The 15,308-nt window shown below is 35.5% G+C and overlaps 3 protein-coding genes across 7 annotated transcripts in view; all 3 read left to right on the forward strand.

Annotated features, from left to right (window-relative positions):
- Nucleotides 1-1,326, forward strand: part of LOC121314789 (triple functional domain protein-like) — a 183,765-nt gene extending 182,439 nt beyond the window's left edge. For all 4 annotated transcript variants that reach the window (XM_041248463.1, XM_041248465.1, XM_041248464.1 and 1 more), the window contains 2 exons: nt 86-224; nt 372-1,326. In XM_041248463.1, coding sequence (XP_041104397.1) covers nt 86-224; nt 372-914 — 682 coding nt within the window. In that variant the 3' untranslated portion in view covers nt 915-1,326. The remainder of the gene's footprint in view (nt 1-85; nt 225-371) is intronic.
- Nucleotides 1,327-5,708: 4,382 nt separating this feature from the next.
- Nucleotides 5,709-8,540, forward strand: LOC121314792 (complement C1q-like protein 2). Its single transcript, XM_041248469.1, has 3 exons — nt 5,709-5,941; nt 6,657-6,785; nt 7,724-8,540. The coding sequence occupies exons 1-3, from the start codon at nt 5,761-5,763 to the stop codon at nt 8,002-8,004; spliced, it is 591 nt and encodes a 196-aa protein (XP_041104403.1). The 5' UTR covers nt 5,709-5,760; the 3' UTR covers nt 8,005-8,540.
- A 713-nt stretch (nt 8,541-9,253) lies between these two features.
- The window catches only part of glb1 (galactosidase, beta 1), a 43,987-nt gene continuing 37,932 nt past the window's right edge, over nt 9,254-15,308 (forward strand). The window contains exons 1-4 of one of the 2 annotated variants that reach the window (XM_041248467.1): nt 9,254-9,353; nt 10,117-10,286; nt 10,913-11,063; nt 11,576-11,636. In XM_041248467.1, the coding sequence (XP_041104401.1) occupies nt 9,285-9,353; nt 10,117-10,286; nt 10,913-11,063; nt 11,576-11,636 (451 nt within the window). In that variant the 5' untranslated portion in view covers nt 9,254-9,284. Of the gene's footprint in view, nt 9,354-10,116; nt 10,287-10,912; nt 11,110-11,575; nt 11,637-15,308 lie in introns of those variants that run through there. The other variant, XM_041248468.1, reaches the window with a different exon arrangement.

The following is a 15,308-nucleotide window of genomic DNA, read 5'->3' on the forward strand; positions in this document are numbered from 1 at the left end:
TGAAATCTGTGTTTGATGTAAAAGAAGAAAACATGAATGCTAGTGATTCATTTATGCAATTTCTGTGTTTTATCCATTTTAACAGGGCAGACCAAGGCCGTCTTCTAGACTATATTGTAAGTTGGGGTAACCTTACTGAAGAGAAGGTGATGCTGTATCTTAGGGATATTTTTGAAGCTTTGCAGTACCTTCATAACTGCAACATAGCTCATTTGGACTTGAAGGTGAGACATTTTTTACTATCTATGCTTTTTACATCTGAATTAATATATTTTAGATTGTGATTCTAGATTAAAATATTCATTCGGTTCTATCCCTTCATTAATAATATGCATATCAGTAAATATTCTACTTGTGTTTCTCTCTCCAAGCCTGAAAACATATTGGTAGACCAAACTACAGCTCAACCGACTGTCAAATTGACCGACTTCGGGGATGCTGTCCAGTTGAACAGCACATACTACATCCACCCATTACTGGGGAGTCCGGAGTTTGCAGCTCCGGAGCTGATCCTGGGCAACCCCGTCTCCTTATCGTCTGACACCTGGAGCGTCGGAGTGCTGACTTACGTGGTCCTCAGTGGTGCCTCCCCTTTCCTGGATGAAAGCGTGGAGGAGACCTGCCTGAACATTTGCCGTTTGGACTTCAGCTTCCCAGACGACTACTTTCAAGGGGTCAGCCAGGCCGCCAAAGATTTTGTGTGCTTCTTGCTGCAGGGTGACCCTGCCAAGCGGCCCACGGCTGCAGTCTGCTTGCAAGAGCCATGGCTGCAGCCGGGGGGCCACCGCAGCCCTGCATGCATAGAGACATCCCGACTGATTTCCTTCATTGACCGGCGCAAACACCAGAACGATGTTCGACCCATTGGTAGCATTAAGAACTTCTTACAAAGCAGACTCATGTCTAGGGTTTGACCTGGAGTAAAAAAAAAAAAGGGGGGAAGATATTCTTCTCTCATTCTCTTTCACCTGCCAGTCTAAATTTTGAAGATCGCTGTGGTCTTCATCCAGTCTCTGCTACAGATTGGTTAGAAAGATAGAAAGATAAAAAGATAACGGCTGACGACTAGTGAGCCGCCTTTGTGGCCGCATCTTTGTGTGGAAACTGCATGCCAAGGAAGCTTGCAGAAAAGCAGAACTTGGGATTAGCAGTGAAAATTAAGCTAGCATGGAGGACTGTGTGAATACTTCTCTGCCTGAGCCAGACAGAGCAAGCCTTTGTTAATTCACAGTATTTCAATTCAGGATGCTCAAAAATGAAAAAAAAAAAAAAAAAAAATTAAATTTAAAAAAAAACAACTGAATTTTCAAGAAATCCCTTTTTTAAAACAATGTATATGAAACAAAAGAAATCAAATCAGGAAAATAAATCTGTATCCAAACATTTTCAAGAACTTATTTAAAAAAAAAGAAGATAAATACAACACCCACCTCCACTTTAGGAGAAAAAAAGACCAGAATCTTGAGTTAGATGGTTACATAGTGGCTGCTCAGCCAATGCAGCCTCCGTTAAGACATTTCTAAGTTGAATCAGTCATCAGAGCTTTTTGATTGCCTCGCTTTATATTCTACTAAACCATGCAAATCATGCCACAAGCAGCCGTACTGATTTTAACTGCTGCGGGTTGAACCTCAGACGTTTTGCTTTTAATAGAACAAAGCTGTGTTGCTCTGGTTTTAAAATATATAAGCCTTACTTTGTATATAGTTTTATCTGCCTTCAGTCTTTTTTATTATTATTATTATTTTTTTAGATGGTGGCTTGCCACAGAGGCTCTATGAGTTGGAGATGGCCAATAGAGAGATAACTAGAAAGGCAGGGGGTGGCGCCACATAATGCCAATCAGATTGCAGAGCAGTAAGAAGATGCTATGCTGTAAATGCATTCATTGTATTTTTAGGTTTCACTTCATACCATGTGCAATGTTGTGGCTTTAACATTTTATGCAACTCTATTTATGAAGACCTCTGTTGTACCTGTAATAAACATATAGAAAAAGCATGTACTTGGTACTGCGAGTTATACAGTTATTTGTGTTTCTTTTCACTGTTCCCTTAGTTCAGTATTATTTCCCAAAACCCCTAGTAGCTCAAGCTAGTAGAAATTTCAAGGATGGTAAAAATCATGTGGATCGACGTGGCACTTACGCTTGACCTATCTTATTTGTATTAATAGTTAAACCAAAGTACTCCTAGCTTTACAAGAAACTAGTGCTTTTTTTTTTTTTGCATCTTTTTTTTTGTTATGGCCTTTAAAAAATAATATATATATTAAAGCAGAAATGTAAGGTTGGGACAAATTAGTTATGACTTTAGCTTTATTTATTTAAGAGGGGAATGGTTGATGTTATGCTTGGTTTATCATTTAATTTGCTTGTCATTTCACACCTAGAGGTTCTTCATATATAATGAATTATCACCATGTTGTATATAAAAAAGGTGTACTCTCTAATTGTTATCTTTTAACATTGGCGTGAGTCAAACCCAAATTTATGAAAATGTTGCCATTTGTTGTAAAAAAAAAACAAACAAAAAAAACATTTCATAGTTCAATGGGTGAGGTATTCCTGGGAGAAGAGGATCCTTTTGATGTTTTTAGCAGTTTATGCAGCTTTGAAATGTAATGTATACACTAACAGAAATCCTGATGTTGCAGCTGTAATGTTTGCAAACTGAAAACTGGCTGAATATTAAAACTGCCTTTTGATTAAAACTATTGCAAGATTTTTTTTTTTTTATCTAAACAGAATTCAAAGTACAAATTTAGTTTATCTGATAACTGAAATGACAACTGTATTTTCTCTGGATATTTGGGAGTTACACAATCTCTATTTTCAGTTTTTTTGCTAGTTCATAGAAAAGACCAGTGGATTCACCTGTAAAGTCCCATTCATTCATTGTACTCATTTATTTATTCATAATTGTAAAGCTGTACAGAGACAAATTACTACGGGAACTCGGACTGGATGTGTTTTCGTACAAACCTCATCGTATTATATAAATATATATATTTTTAGTGAATTTGATTTTATCATTTTTAGTTTTTTTTTTTTGCATGTATATTTCTTTGTACAGAAACCAAGTGTTTACACAGTATGTGCTGTAAATTTTATTTTGCCATCAGTTGTTTTAAAATTAAACATATGCAACATACTCTTGCCTACATTCTTTTTTTTTTTTGTCTCATCTGGTTCCATTTGTTGTTGTTTCTTTTTTTTTATAATGGTGTTTTGCCACCCTCAACTGAGTAGTAAAAGATATTAAACATATCAGATGGAAATTGTAAATTCCTCTCGGGAATATAGCACTGAATCCTGTTAAATTTCATTATTTAATTATGAAATTTAAATTAGACTTAAATATTGACCCATCATCCCTTTAGTCCAGCCTGACTTCATTTTAGTGCAAGCTAACCTGAGCCAAGCTGGTTTTGAACTGGTTTGACCAATACCAAGCTTAACTGGTGTTTGACAAGCCTGTGCTCCAACTGTCATTAGCCACAAGCTACCATTGGTACATTTCATGGTCAGGCTAGCGCATAGACATTTTCAAAGAACACAATAGACTTTAATTTCAGTGCGACTTTCCTGGTTAAATTAAATAAACACGCCCCCTGATGTTTGTGGTCGTTGAATCATGCCTATTATCTATATGTGTACAGTACAGTGGATTACTGTTCATTTTCAAAGACACAGGGAGCTGACTGTGTAAGGAAGTATTGCAGGAATTGAAAAGTATCTTGTGAAAGTTTAATTATTTGTACCTATGGCTGATAGTCATATATATATATATATATTGTATCCCTTTTGTTCTACATTTTCTCCACTGTGAAATCTGCTTTCAATATTAGGGACAATATCTTAATTGCAGCCACCCCTCCCTGAATTTCTTCAAATACTCATTACAAGATTAGTTGGTTCTCAACATATTAACGAGATAGCGACCAAAGAACAGCGAGTGGTTTTGGGAAGAGTGATTCACTCGTTTTTTATTGCTTTTTAAAATTATTATTTGACCTTTATACACTATTATAACCAAAAAAAAATCAATAGGGCATATAACCAGTAAAAATTATTGCAGATACTATAGATATAAAAAATATATATTCCAATTGTTAGTTAAATCTGTAGAATCTTTAACATTCTATGTTTCCAGGTGTAAGAGGAAGCCAGGAAACTACACCAAAAATCTATCATGAACAACTTAACTTGATGGTATAGATTGTCCTAAAGCCATTAAAATTGAACTATTGTGTTTTTATGTAGTCTTATTTGTGTTTTTGTTTCTCCTGGTAATTGTGCTTCAGTTGAATCCATATAAAAACATAATTACATATGTTATGATTTGGTTATTAGTAGTTACATTCAAAATCATAATTGAAAAGCAAATATAATTTTCCAGGATTATCGAGCTGTTTTTAAATTCTGTTTTACAGAACAGGTAAAGTTACTTCAAATCTTTAACAATGCTGGGAATGAGTGAATCTTTATGAAACCACAGACGGGGCTTCAGAGCAAGTCAATTTAAAAACAAACAAACAAGTATTTGTCAAATCAGATTGTCAGATAGAAAACATTAAATGCATTTTTAGTTGTGACCAAACTTGTTAATCTTTGAGTCCTGCAGGACTGTGCAATCTGCATCTGGCTGATCAATGACACCATGTAGATCCTCACACATTCCACAATGGTGCTGCATGATCTCATTCACATAAGTCAATGTTCATCTCAAGAGAAAGCATTGTAATGTAATTTCTACCAGATGGAAATAAACAATGCAGAAAGACCATGCATTACACAAGCTTCTGTGGGTTTCTGTTATTTCCATCATAAATTGCATCATTACAATCCAAACTATGCAGCTGTGCAGTTATCTGGCAGTCATCAGGGACAGAATGTTATTGCCTGAGAAAGTGTCAATAAAACTGACCTCACCTGACCTGAGTTAAGCCAGCAACTAAGCTTTGCACACAAAAGGTTGTAAAAACTGTATAAAACAGAAAAGACAGATGTGCAACAAACCCACCATAAACTCACAAGCGTGATGTCCGAAGCCTCTCTCAGAAATTATTGGTAACTGATATCATTGCTTAATTTCTGTTAATAACTAGTAGCCTCATTATTGTGTCTAATGATGATGATTAACAAACTAACTATCCTCATGGATACCTCCAATGCAAGATTACATGAAACTTAGTATCGACTCCAACGTGGAAGGATGCTTGAAAGTGGCTGCAGTCAGCAGATCTCACAGAGAGTGCCACTAGTGCAGATATCCACAAACTTAAATACACAGACACTTCCTTTTTGGGCAGGGGAGACCATTTGTTTTTTTTTTTTTTTTTTTTTTTTTGGCTTGTATTATCTTATTGCCACATTTGTTTCAAATCTGCTTCAGTTGTATTAATATAAAAACAGATACATATGTTAAGATTTTGATTATTATTTGTTACATTCTAAATCATTAAATCAAGATGAATTAGATTAATATAATACATTTCACAGGATTATTTTAGATGTGACCAAACTTGTTAATCCTTAAATCCTGCAGGACTGTGCAATCTGCACCTAGGTTGATAAACGACACCCTGTAGACCTTCAAGCAACCCATATATAAATGTTGCTCCATGATCTCATTCACATAAATCAGATGTTCATCCCCAAACAATTTTGTGATTACAAGACATTTAAAGGAGTATTTAAGGAGTTCTGCATTGCTTATTTCTTCATTGATTAGAAGAAGACAGAAACCTTTTGCTACAATGAAGACACTCCTATTAGGGCTGGTAAGCTTTTATGTGTTAGTGCCAGCTAGAGCAGAAGAGTTAACTGAAGTGGATAATAATAACAATAATGCACTTTCATCGTTGGATATAACCAAAAGGTTTGATGACCTTGCAGCAAGGTTGAACTTATTGGAACAGGAGGTGAAGATGAAGAAAGGTATAGTAAGTTACAAAACTAGAATCAAACAGCACATGTACTTAATTTACTGTTATGGCATGTTAAATGTACCAGTTTTGAAACAGGTTTATTTTTCATTCACAAAATTGGCGCAAATAAGTTACACAATACAAATGTGTGTGTGTGTGTGTCTATATATATATATATATATATATATATATATATATATATATATATATATATATGTTATACAGTAGTCAATATTGTACTAGTGACTGAATGACAAGTGTTGAGACAAAGTTTTTCTTTTTAAGCACAAGGATCTATAAGGTTGGAATTTTGCCTACAAGTGGCAGACAAAAATGAAATATTTAGTATGGAAGTTTTTTCACCTTTAATAGAATTACTGCCGAGTATGTCTGCAGAAATGATCTTGTCTATTGTCACATTCTTATGTGTCTTTGTAGGCCCAGAAAAATAATCGTTAAGTGGGCCTACTATTGTTCTATACAAATGAAGAAGAAGAAAAAAAGCAAAGTGGAAATGTTTAAAAAAAATGTTCCACCAACTACATCAGGGGTGTTAGGTGTTGTTTGAGCTCTGGGCAGATCCAGCTGCTGAGTTCTGAAGAGGTCAGTCTTCAGGGTGGTGTGGCTGCTAGCAGCTGCTGACAGCTCCAAGAGGAGCCAAGGAATGAAGAGACACACTGTTACTGCAATTGCTGTTAGTGCTTTATCACTTTTTTTCTGTTTAGAGACACCAAGGATTGCATTTTCAGCTGCCCTATTTAATGACGGATACCGTGGCCCTTTCAATACTCCAACTACCCTTGTATTTTCAAACATGTTCATAAACCTTGGCAACTCATACAACCCAAGTACAGGTAAATGGGAAAATAACTGCTTTCATGTTCAGGTTCAGTTGTTGTACGATTGTTCCCATTAAAGAAAAGGTAAACAATGTATTGCACCAGATAGACCTTGGTTCCCCGTTTTCGTTTTTTTTAATTCAAAATGTAGTTATCTACAGTATATGCAAATTAAAATTGAACATTTTTAGTTTAAAGGTGAGGGACTGTGAGCTGTCTACAGCTTAACTAACTGCAGTCATGGCATCCTTATCCTGAACTAAACAACATGTCCTGCTGGTCAACTCATCCCAAATGTTGATTTAAAAAGCAGGTGGTCTGTCTAATTAACTGTTAACCCTAAAAGGGATTGTAGCTAACAAAATATATCCAGAAATTGTATGTATTTTGCATTCCATTAAGCTACGTAGGTCTCAAATGTTGTTTTGAAAGAAAATCATGTAGCAAACATGTATTTTTATTTTAAAACATGATATCTGTTACTATTTTCGTTTAAAGGAAGCTACAAAAAACGTGTTTTGCTCTTTTCACGAGAAATATGCAATACTTGCACTTCCTGGGCTATTTTACCTAACCAGTCTCTTCTGGGTCATAGCATGTTACTGGCTGAAAGCATGTCAGTCAGTAGTGGAGTCAGCTGATTGTTTTTTGACAGGCCCTGTGGTAAGGACAATTTCACTCTCCAGATAAAATGACCCAGGGAGTGCAATGTCATCTGAAAACATTTGACAAAAAACAAACGTGCTTGTTTGAAAACTGACATTGAGGCATACAGTATATGATGAATGAAGGTACACAACAGGTAAGATTTATGGAATCACTTTAAAGAGGCTAAAAGAAGCTGCAACCCCCATTTATGATATACAGTTTCCTCTTGTATATTGTTTGGTGGTTACGATTTGGTTATTATGTGTTGTGTTTTATTTTCTTCTTTGTTTTTTTTTTCTTTACAGGCATTTTTACAGCATTTGTAAAAGGAACCTACTACTTCAGCTTCACCGTGTTTTTAAACAGTAATTCAAAAATGTTTACCAGCTTAATGAAAAACAAGGACAGAGTTGTTTCAGTGTGGGATAACTATTCTCCTGATGGTAACGACTCCGGCAGCAACACAGCTATTCTTCAGCTGGAAGTGGGAGACAACGTGTATGTAAAACTGTATGAAGAGAGGCAGATATACGATGATGGGACCGGTTACACAAGCTTCTGTGGGTTTCTGTTATTTCCATCATAAATTGCATCATTACAATCCAAACTATGCAGAAATTTAATGCTTATACAATAATCATGCAGTTTGTGGTTAGTTTCATTTTTATCAAAGGTGCCGCTCTATGTGAATTATTCTTTCAAACCAAAAATGACCAAAAAAAGCAAGAATAATTTAATATAATAATAATAATAATAATAATAATAATAATAATAATAATAATAATAAATGTCCTCCCAAACAGTCATGTGGTCCCAAATATAGCAGTAGTACCTCAAACTTCACTTTTGTACATTAGCTTTATATGTTGCGAGATTCTTTAATTTTCATCAATATCAAATATCATTCAAAATCTAAACCTTTATCTTATACGTGTGTTGGTTTAATCTGTATTATGCTTATCACCAGTGGTTTCTAATATTTGGTGCAGTACCATAAAAAAAGTCACCAAGGCATTGCTTATAACATTTATGTAACAAAAGGTTTAATTGTTTGATTTTTTGTTTTGTTTTGCTTGTATTTACAAACATTTATTAGAAACTGCATGGTAAAATAAAAGCATCTGCAGCAACAAAACGTTCCTTTCTTTGGTTGTGTAGCCTGCTTTCACTTCTGCCTTCAATGCAACCCAGCAACAGCTTCTTCCCTTTTCTGAATTCAGATTTGAATAGAGGCGAGTTTTGAGGGATATGAACACAGTACCAAATCATGAACTGCGCTACAAAAAGTACCTGATGGTGGTATTTATGTAATATGCATTTCTAATTCTATACTAGTTATATATTTCTAATTCGTTTGTCAGAATGTTTTAGAATCCCCAAATATAAAGAACTGATATCAAAACAACGATCTTCAGGTAGATTGAAATGTGGATTTTAAATGAACCGGTTGTTTATGAAAGGGTTAACAGCAGCATTGCGAAATCATTATTTTACAAAATGTTGACATCATGAGAAAACGAACATGTGCACTATATGAACAAGGTACTATAAATGAGTACCGTGACAAAAGATATGGTACCTAAATTAAGAAGACTAACTTTTTTTTTTTCTTATGAGTTACCTAAAAATAAAACGAAAGAACATAGATGGCCAGTCGCACATGAACATAAAACATTTACTTCAAGCTATAATAAGTACTGTGAGATAACAAACAAACAAACAAACAAACATTCACACACAAAAAAAAAAATCCTATAACCCTTTCTTTGCTAAAATGACCCTGAACTTCATTCCACAACCTCGCATGATGGTGGTCATGTGAGACTCAAGTCAGCTGACTGTCAGCGAAACGTCCTAGTGCAAAACATGGCTTTCCCCGGGGGTGTGTTGTTGTGGTCGTTGCTGTTGTTATCGACCGTAGCAATTGAAATAACAGTAAGCGATTGTTTTTTTTTTTTTATATATATATTTATATATACATGTATATATATATTTTGGGGGGACAGTATGTTAATGATGTCTGTAATAACTACAGCTTTTAAAAGTTTTTTTTTTATATTATTTTATCAGATTGTGAAAAGGCTGAGCACTTCCTTGTTGTGTGGACTAATGAAAATATGTACTTAATTAAGTTTGCATTTCTGTTTTAATTGTTTCCTAAACAAATTATTTTACAAACTTGGTATCTGCAAGAAAATCTAACCAAAATGTATAGGGTCGTAATGATAAATTCAACTTCAAAATGACGATTATAGGTATTCGGTACATTGTGTCCTACAGTTTATTTTTTCTCAATGACATTTTTTTTTTTTTTTTAATTTAAAAAGTATGCAATCTTAACTTTTTTGCACAGCCTAGTACTTAAAGACTTAAACAAAAAACTACTACATCAAGTAGAGCAGAAGTGTGAACGAGGCTTTCCACGTGTTTGTCTCAAAAAAGGATAGCGTTTAGTCTGTCGTATTTCTGGCTAAAAAAAAAAAAGTAAAAATATACCTGTGGCAAAGTTACGAGTAGTTCAGTTTCTACAGCGCATTCGGGTTTTAAACACGTATATTCATGATCATTCAGATTGTTCTTCAAAAGGGAGATTAAGACAGTGTTCTGTTGTTGATGTTGTTGTTGTTGTTATTTACAAAGAAAGGGCAAGAAGCGGCCATCGACATATAATAAGAGGTATGATTTGATTCCCCTGTAGCTTTCATCTTCTCACACTTTTGAGATTGATTATGAGAATGACTGTTTTCGCAAAGATGGCAAACCATTTCGCTACATCTCCGGCAGCATTCACTACAACCGAGTACCTCAATATTACTGGAAGGACCGACTAGTTAAGATGTACATGGCAGGATTAAATGCAATTCAGACGTAAGTAGGCTACCATTATTGGTCTATTCATCAGTATCCTAAGAAAGCAGCGCATTAGTCTGATGTTCAAATACAATAACAGTGTGTTATTGCGCTTATAAAATATCATCCCAGTAATAATTTGTTTTAAATTGTAATAAACTCGACAAGCCCTAATGTTTGTTAGAATTTGAAATATCAGAGTTGTCAGGTTTTACTTTGGATCGCTTTCTGTTTCTGTCGTCACATCCTGGTGATTTTTTAAAACCCAAGCATCAGTATAGGTCTCAGTAACATGTCTAACCTCCAAGTACATCTTTGCCCAGCAGTGTAACCATTAACTTGTCCCCCTGCAACACACTGCCCCTAGCAGATGTAATACCTCGTACCTCGTTAAACAATGTGATGACTGCAACAGAAAATGATACAGTCTAAAGAAGAAGAATACATTAGTTAAGATAACTTATGTTTCATACCCATACCTAGTGACTGTTAAAACCAAATCATATACATTGCACTATTAAATACACTTTCAAAAGTGAATTATGTATGATAACATTATTGGCATTTACACATAATTATATAACCCATTTGTAATGAAAACATTTAAAGAAAGTTCATTCGCAGCGTTGCATGTCTTTACACAGGTATGTTCCATGGAACTACCACGAGCCTTCACCCAAGCAATACAACTTTACAGGAGACCGGGATTTGGAATCATTTTTGCAGCTGGCCAATGACATTGGATTATTGGTGATTCTGAGACCTGGGCCGTACATTTGTGGAGAATGGGATATGGTAAATTAAATTACGCAGGTGTATATGAGGGATGTTCCATGAAAATGTAAGTTGCCAATATCAGACTTCTGGCAAACGCAAGGCTTTTTGATGATCACATTTCTGTGTATTAGGATACACCCATCACCACAAAAAACTTGGACAAGTCATTGATCTGTTTCATACAATGACCCAAAACTATTTCCTGAAAATGCTAAAAGATCCTTTTTGTTCATGTAGCACATGGCTGGATCTGATAGGATGGCTTTCAATTTGGTATTGTATGGTTTACTGAAAAGTGGAAATGCTACAATTTACAGTCAAAATCTGAGGTGTACTTGAGGGGACACTGGCCCCATGTGGTATTACCCAGTATTAAGCTTTCAAGCAAACTGTCCTAACCCACTCCTTAAACAGCATCTTACTCCAGATAAGCACCGAGTGTCTAAAAGTTCTTTAGAACAATAACCTTGGTTATTGTTGTTTTACTGAAAACGCATTTTAACAGGTTCATGAGATGTGCTTTTCCTCAGGGTGGCTTACCTGCGTGGTTATTGAAGAAGAAAGATATTGTGCTGCGATCTTCTGATCCTGGTAAGATGGGCTATAATCTGATGTAGCCTTCTAAGACCTTGCTGCAGTGTAGCATGGTGTAAATCATAGAATCAAGGATTTTTAAAGTTTTGTCAAAAACATGATTAACTATTAAAGTATTTGTAGTTAACAAATAGCTCCATAGCATTTTCTCTGCCGTGCACATCCATTCACTTTTGAAAGAAATGCCTGTTATAACAAATGCAGATTTTAATTTTAAAACAGAAAAAAAAAAATCTGTTTACAAGCCACGCTTTTAGATTGTATTGCACTTCCTGTGTGATTTAACTTGAGTGAAATTGTTCCCAACTTTTCACTGACCTTTTTTCCTGCCAATCAACTGCTTCCCCTATTGATTTGGTTTGACCCAGAAGACTAAAATAACCCCAGTGCAATCTGATAACCAGTGAATAAGGCATGGAGTTTCCTTAACCCCAAACTATTACCAGATATTGTACTTTAAAATGAAAATCCATGTGTGCTATAACATGTTTCCTTCAAAACTGCACATTTGAGACTTGTATAGCTAATGTTAGTCCAAAATTGCCAAAATGTAAGAAATGATCTTGTTTGCTGCAATTGCTTTTAATGTGGTGGATAAACAGACAATTGTGAATTTCCTGTGCTAAACATTTGTAAGGGTTACTACATTTTAGTGCCACTAAAAAGAGTGATGTGAAGAGACTGTCACATCTTTCAGTAGTTCCTTATTACTTTCCTTTTACTTAGCATGGATATCAAAGTGGGTATTATTAATTCATGCATCGCAAACACAATTGCCTCCGAGAGCATTCATCTCATATTAAGCCGAGTCTTCACAAGTCACTCACTTTTACTGTGTGACCTCATTACCACACAGTGGCAGGATCGGCTTGATACAGTGCAGAAGGGTGTGGCGTAAACAACAAAAAAAATACTCTTATTACAGACTTAACTGACTGTCCTGTTTGCTTACATTCCTCCCCTCCCTTGAAACCTGCTTTGCTGTATGACTGTCAAGCTGGCACACTTTTGCTACCACTTGCAGCAGTTGGGGGATTATGAATGATATTTAATAATGTCTTTCGGTAGTTAACAAAGAATAACATAAATAGGACATCCGTATTTTTTGTTTGATAGCAGATTTCATTTTAGTATTAATAAGTATTATGATGATGATGGTGGAAATAATAATAATAAGAAGAACCCCTCATACCTGTAAAATACCTTCTTTTCTCATGTGTCGGATTTCTTGGCACTTATCTGATATTAAATGTATTTATTGTGTCAGACAAGATAGGAGACGCCCATTAGTCATTACATTTAAGACACCGGATGATTCAGTACGTGACACTACTGAAAATATATTTATATTATATATATATATATATATATATATATATATATATATATATATATATATATATATATATATATATATATAGTACCAGTCAAAAGTTTGAGTACACCTGCTTGAAACCAGGTTTTTCATGATTATCTATGCTTTTAACTGTATAAACTTGTCTATAAACACTTAATATTTCATTATATGAGATGTGTACTTATATAAGCTGATAATCATAAGTGAATTGCATTCAAAAATTAAATTTTTCATTGAAAATGTAAATCTTGTCAATTTCAATGAAATGGTCACCCAAAGCAAGGGGATTTCAGTCTGAAGCCCAAGTCAATTAAAAGTCTGAAATGTGTATAACACGGTGTTAGAACACTGGCCCAAGTATAAAAGTGTCTTTGTTAGATGTTCTCTGAGTTGACTAGCATGTTACCTAATTAACCTTTTGTCACCAATTATTGTTAACAGGTGAGGGTCCATGATTGCTATAAATATAGGTAGTATAGGCACAAGTTTGTCATTCCTGAATGTAAGGGAGCAGAAAATTGCAAAAAATATGCTCAGTTAAGCAAAGAAAAAAGACAGTCTGTAATTACTTTAAGAAATGAAGGTCAATCTTTAAGACATATCGCAAGAAGTTTGCAAGTGTCTGTAACTGCTGTGGTCAAGACCATCAAACGATTTGAAGAAACTGGCACTCATGAGGACTGAACAAGGTCAGGCAGGCCAAGGGTGACCTCAGAATCAGAGAACAAGTTCATTCGAGTCACAAGTCTGCGAAACAGGTGATTAACTGCCCCTGAAATAGCTGGCCTAACTGGAAGAATTGCTGCAAAGAAACCACAAGTCGGTCTTATGGACCGATGAGTCAAAATTGGAAAGATTTGGGCCCAACCGCTGAGTATTTGTAAGACGCAGAGAGGGTGAGCACATGATTTCTGCATTTGTGGTTCCCACTGTCAAGCATGGAGGAGGCAGTGTCATGGTCTGGGGTTGCTTTGCTGGTGACAAAGTTGGTGATCTTTACCAAGTCCGTGGCAAGCTCAACCAGCTTGGCTATCATAGCATACTTCAGTGGCATGCAATTCCATCAGGATTACAGCTAGTTGGGCAGGCCTTCATTCTTCAGCAAGATAATGACCTGAAACACACCTCAAAGTTGTGCAAGAACTGTCTGGTGAAGAAGGAAAGTGAAGGACAACTCAATCTAATGACCTGGCCTGCCCAGTCTCCAGACCTCAACCCCATACAACTTGTATGGGACAAACTGGAGAGAAGAGTCAAAGCAAAGCTACCCACAAGTACCCTACATCTCTGGGAATTGCTGCAGAAGAGCTTGGAAGACATGATGATTTCCTGCTGAAACTTGTTAGCCGAATGCCTCGTGTTTGTGAGGCTGTTATTAAGGCAAAAGGATGGCTATTTTGAGGAATCCAAGATTTAGAGACAATTTTCAATTTTCTTGAGCATTGCTTTGATACTCCTTTTGTTTTGTATATTGTAATGTGTTTTCATTTTCAAGTATTTACAGAAATGTATACAATGTAAAACATTGTCAATTATGAAAAAAAACTAGTTTCCAGCAAGTGTACTCAAACGTTTGACTGGTACTGTATGTGTGTGTGTATGTATGTATGTATGTATGTATGTATATGTTTGTAAATCTATAAATGCACACACAGACGAGGAGTCTTAACTGGATATCACAATTCTGTATCAGAACTTAGCTGGAGTTACATTTCTAATTTGTATATATCCTCCTCTTGCATGACCTTTATTCGCACTATTAACCACAGCTTTTCAGATTTCTCATATCAGCCATAAAACAGAAACACATAGCCTACCCTGGGCCGACGGTAAAAGTAAAGATAGACGCTATTAAATACCATGTAGCTTCAAATGTAATTGTATTATTTTTATTTTCACCTTCTGTTTGATTTGATGAGTGGGTCTGGGTTCTGTTGAGCCAATATTAGGGATATTAATTTTTTTGTTCTCTGTCTGAGCTTTTCAAGGCAATTTGAACTGCCTATGACTGAACAGACTAGAACTTGGCTGGTCCCACTTGGTGACATTATCACAGGAGTGAATGGAATGAAGAAGTCTGTTATGCGAGACAGATTGCACTCTCCAAATAAGATGAAAGGCAGAAAGCCAGCTCCATGTAAACACATGCACTAAAAAGATATTAACTCAATATAGACACATAAAAAAAGGGAGAAACACACTCAATGATTAGAGACAAGGGAAAGGTGGAACACATAAATAACATTATTTAAAGTAGATATGGCTTAATAAATCAAGTTAACCCTGTCACGCCACTCGTACTTGCATTACAT

This window comes from Polyodon spathula, chromosome 4 (assembly GCF_017654505.1).
Source record: "Polyodon spathula isolate WHYD16114869_AA chromosome 4, ASM1765450v1, whole genome shotgun sequence".
NCBI lineage: Eukaryota > Metazoa > Chordata > Actinopteri > Acipenseriformes > Polyodontidae > Polyodon > Polyodon spathula.

Excerpts from the sequence above, each read along its gene's own strand:
- LOC121314792 (XM_041248469.1), top strand. The coding sequence starts at position 5,761 with ATGAAGACACTCCTATTAGGGCTGGTAAGCTTTTATGTGTTAGTGCCA. Across the intron at positions 5,942-6,656 it reads GGAGGTGAAGATGAAGAAAG|AGACACCAAGGATTGCATTT; the intron begins GTATAGTAAGTT and ends TTTTCTGTTTAG. Across the intron at positions 6,786-7,723 it reads CTCATACAACCCAAGTACAG|GCATTTTTACAGCATTTGTA; the intron begins GTAAATGGGAAA and ends TTTTCTTTACAG.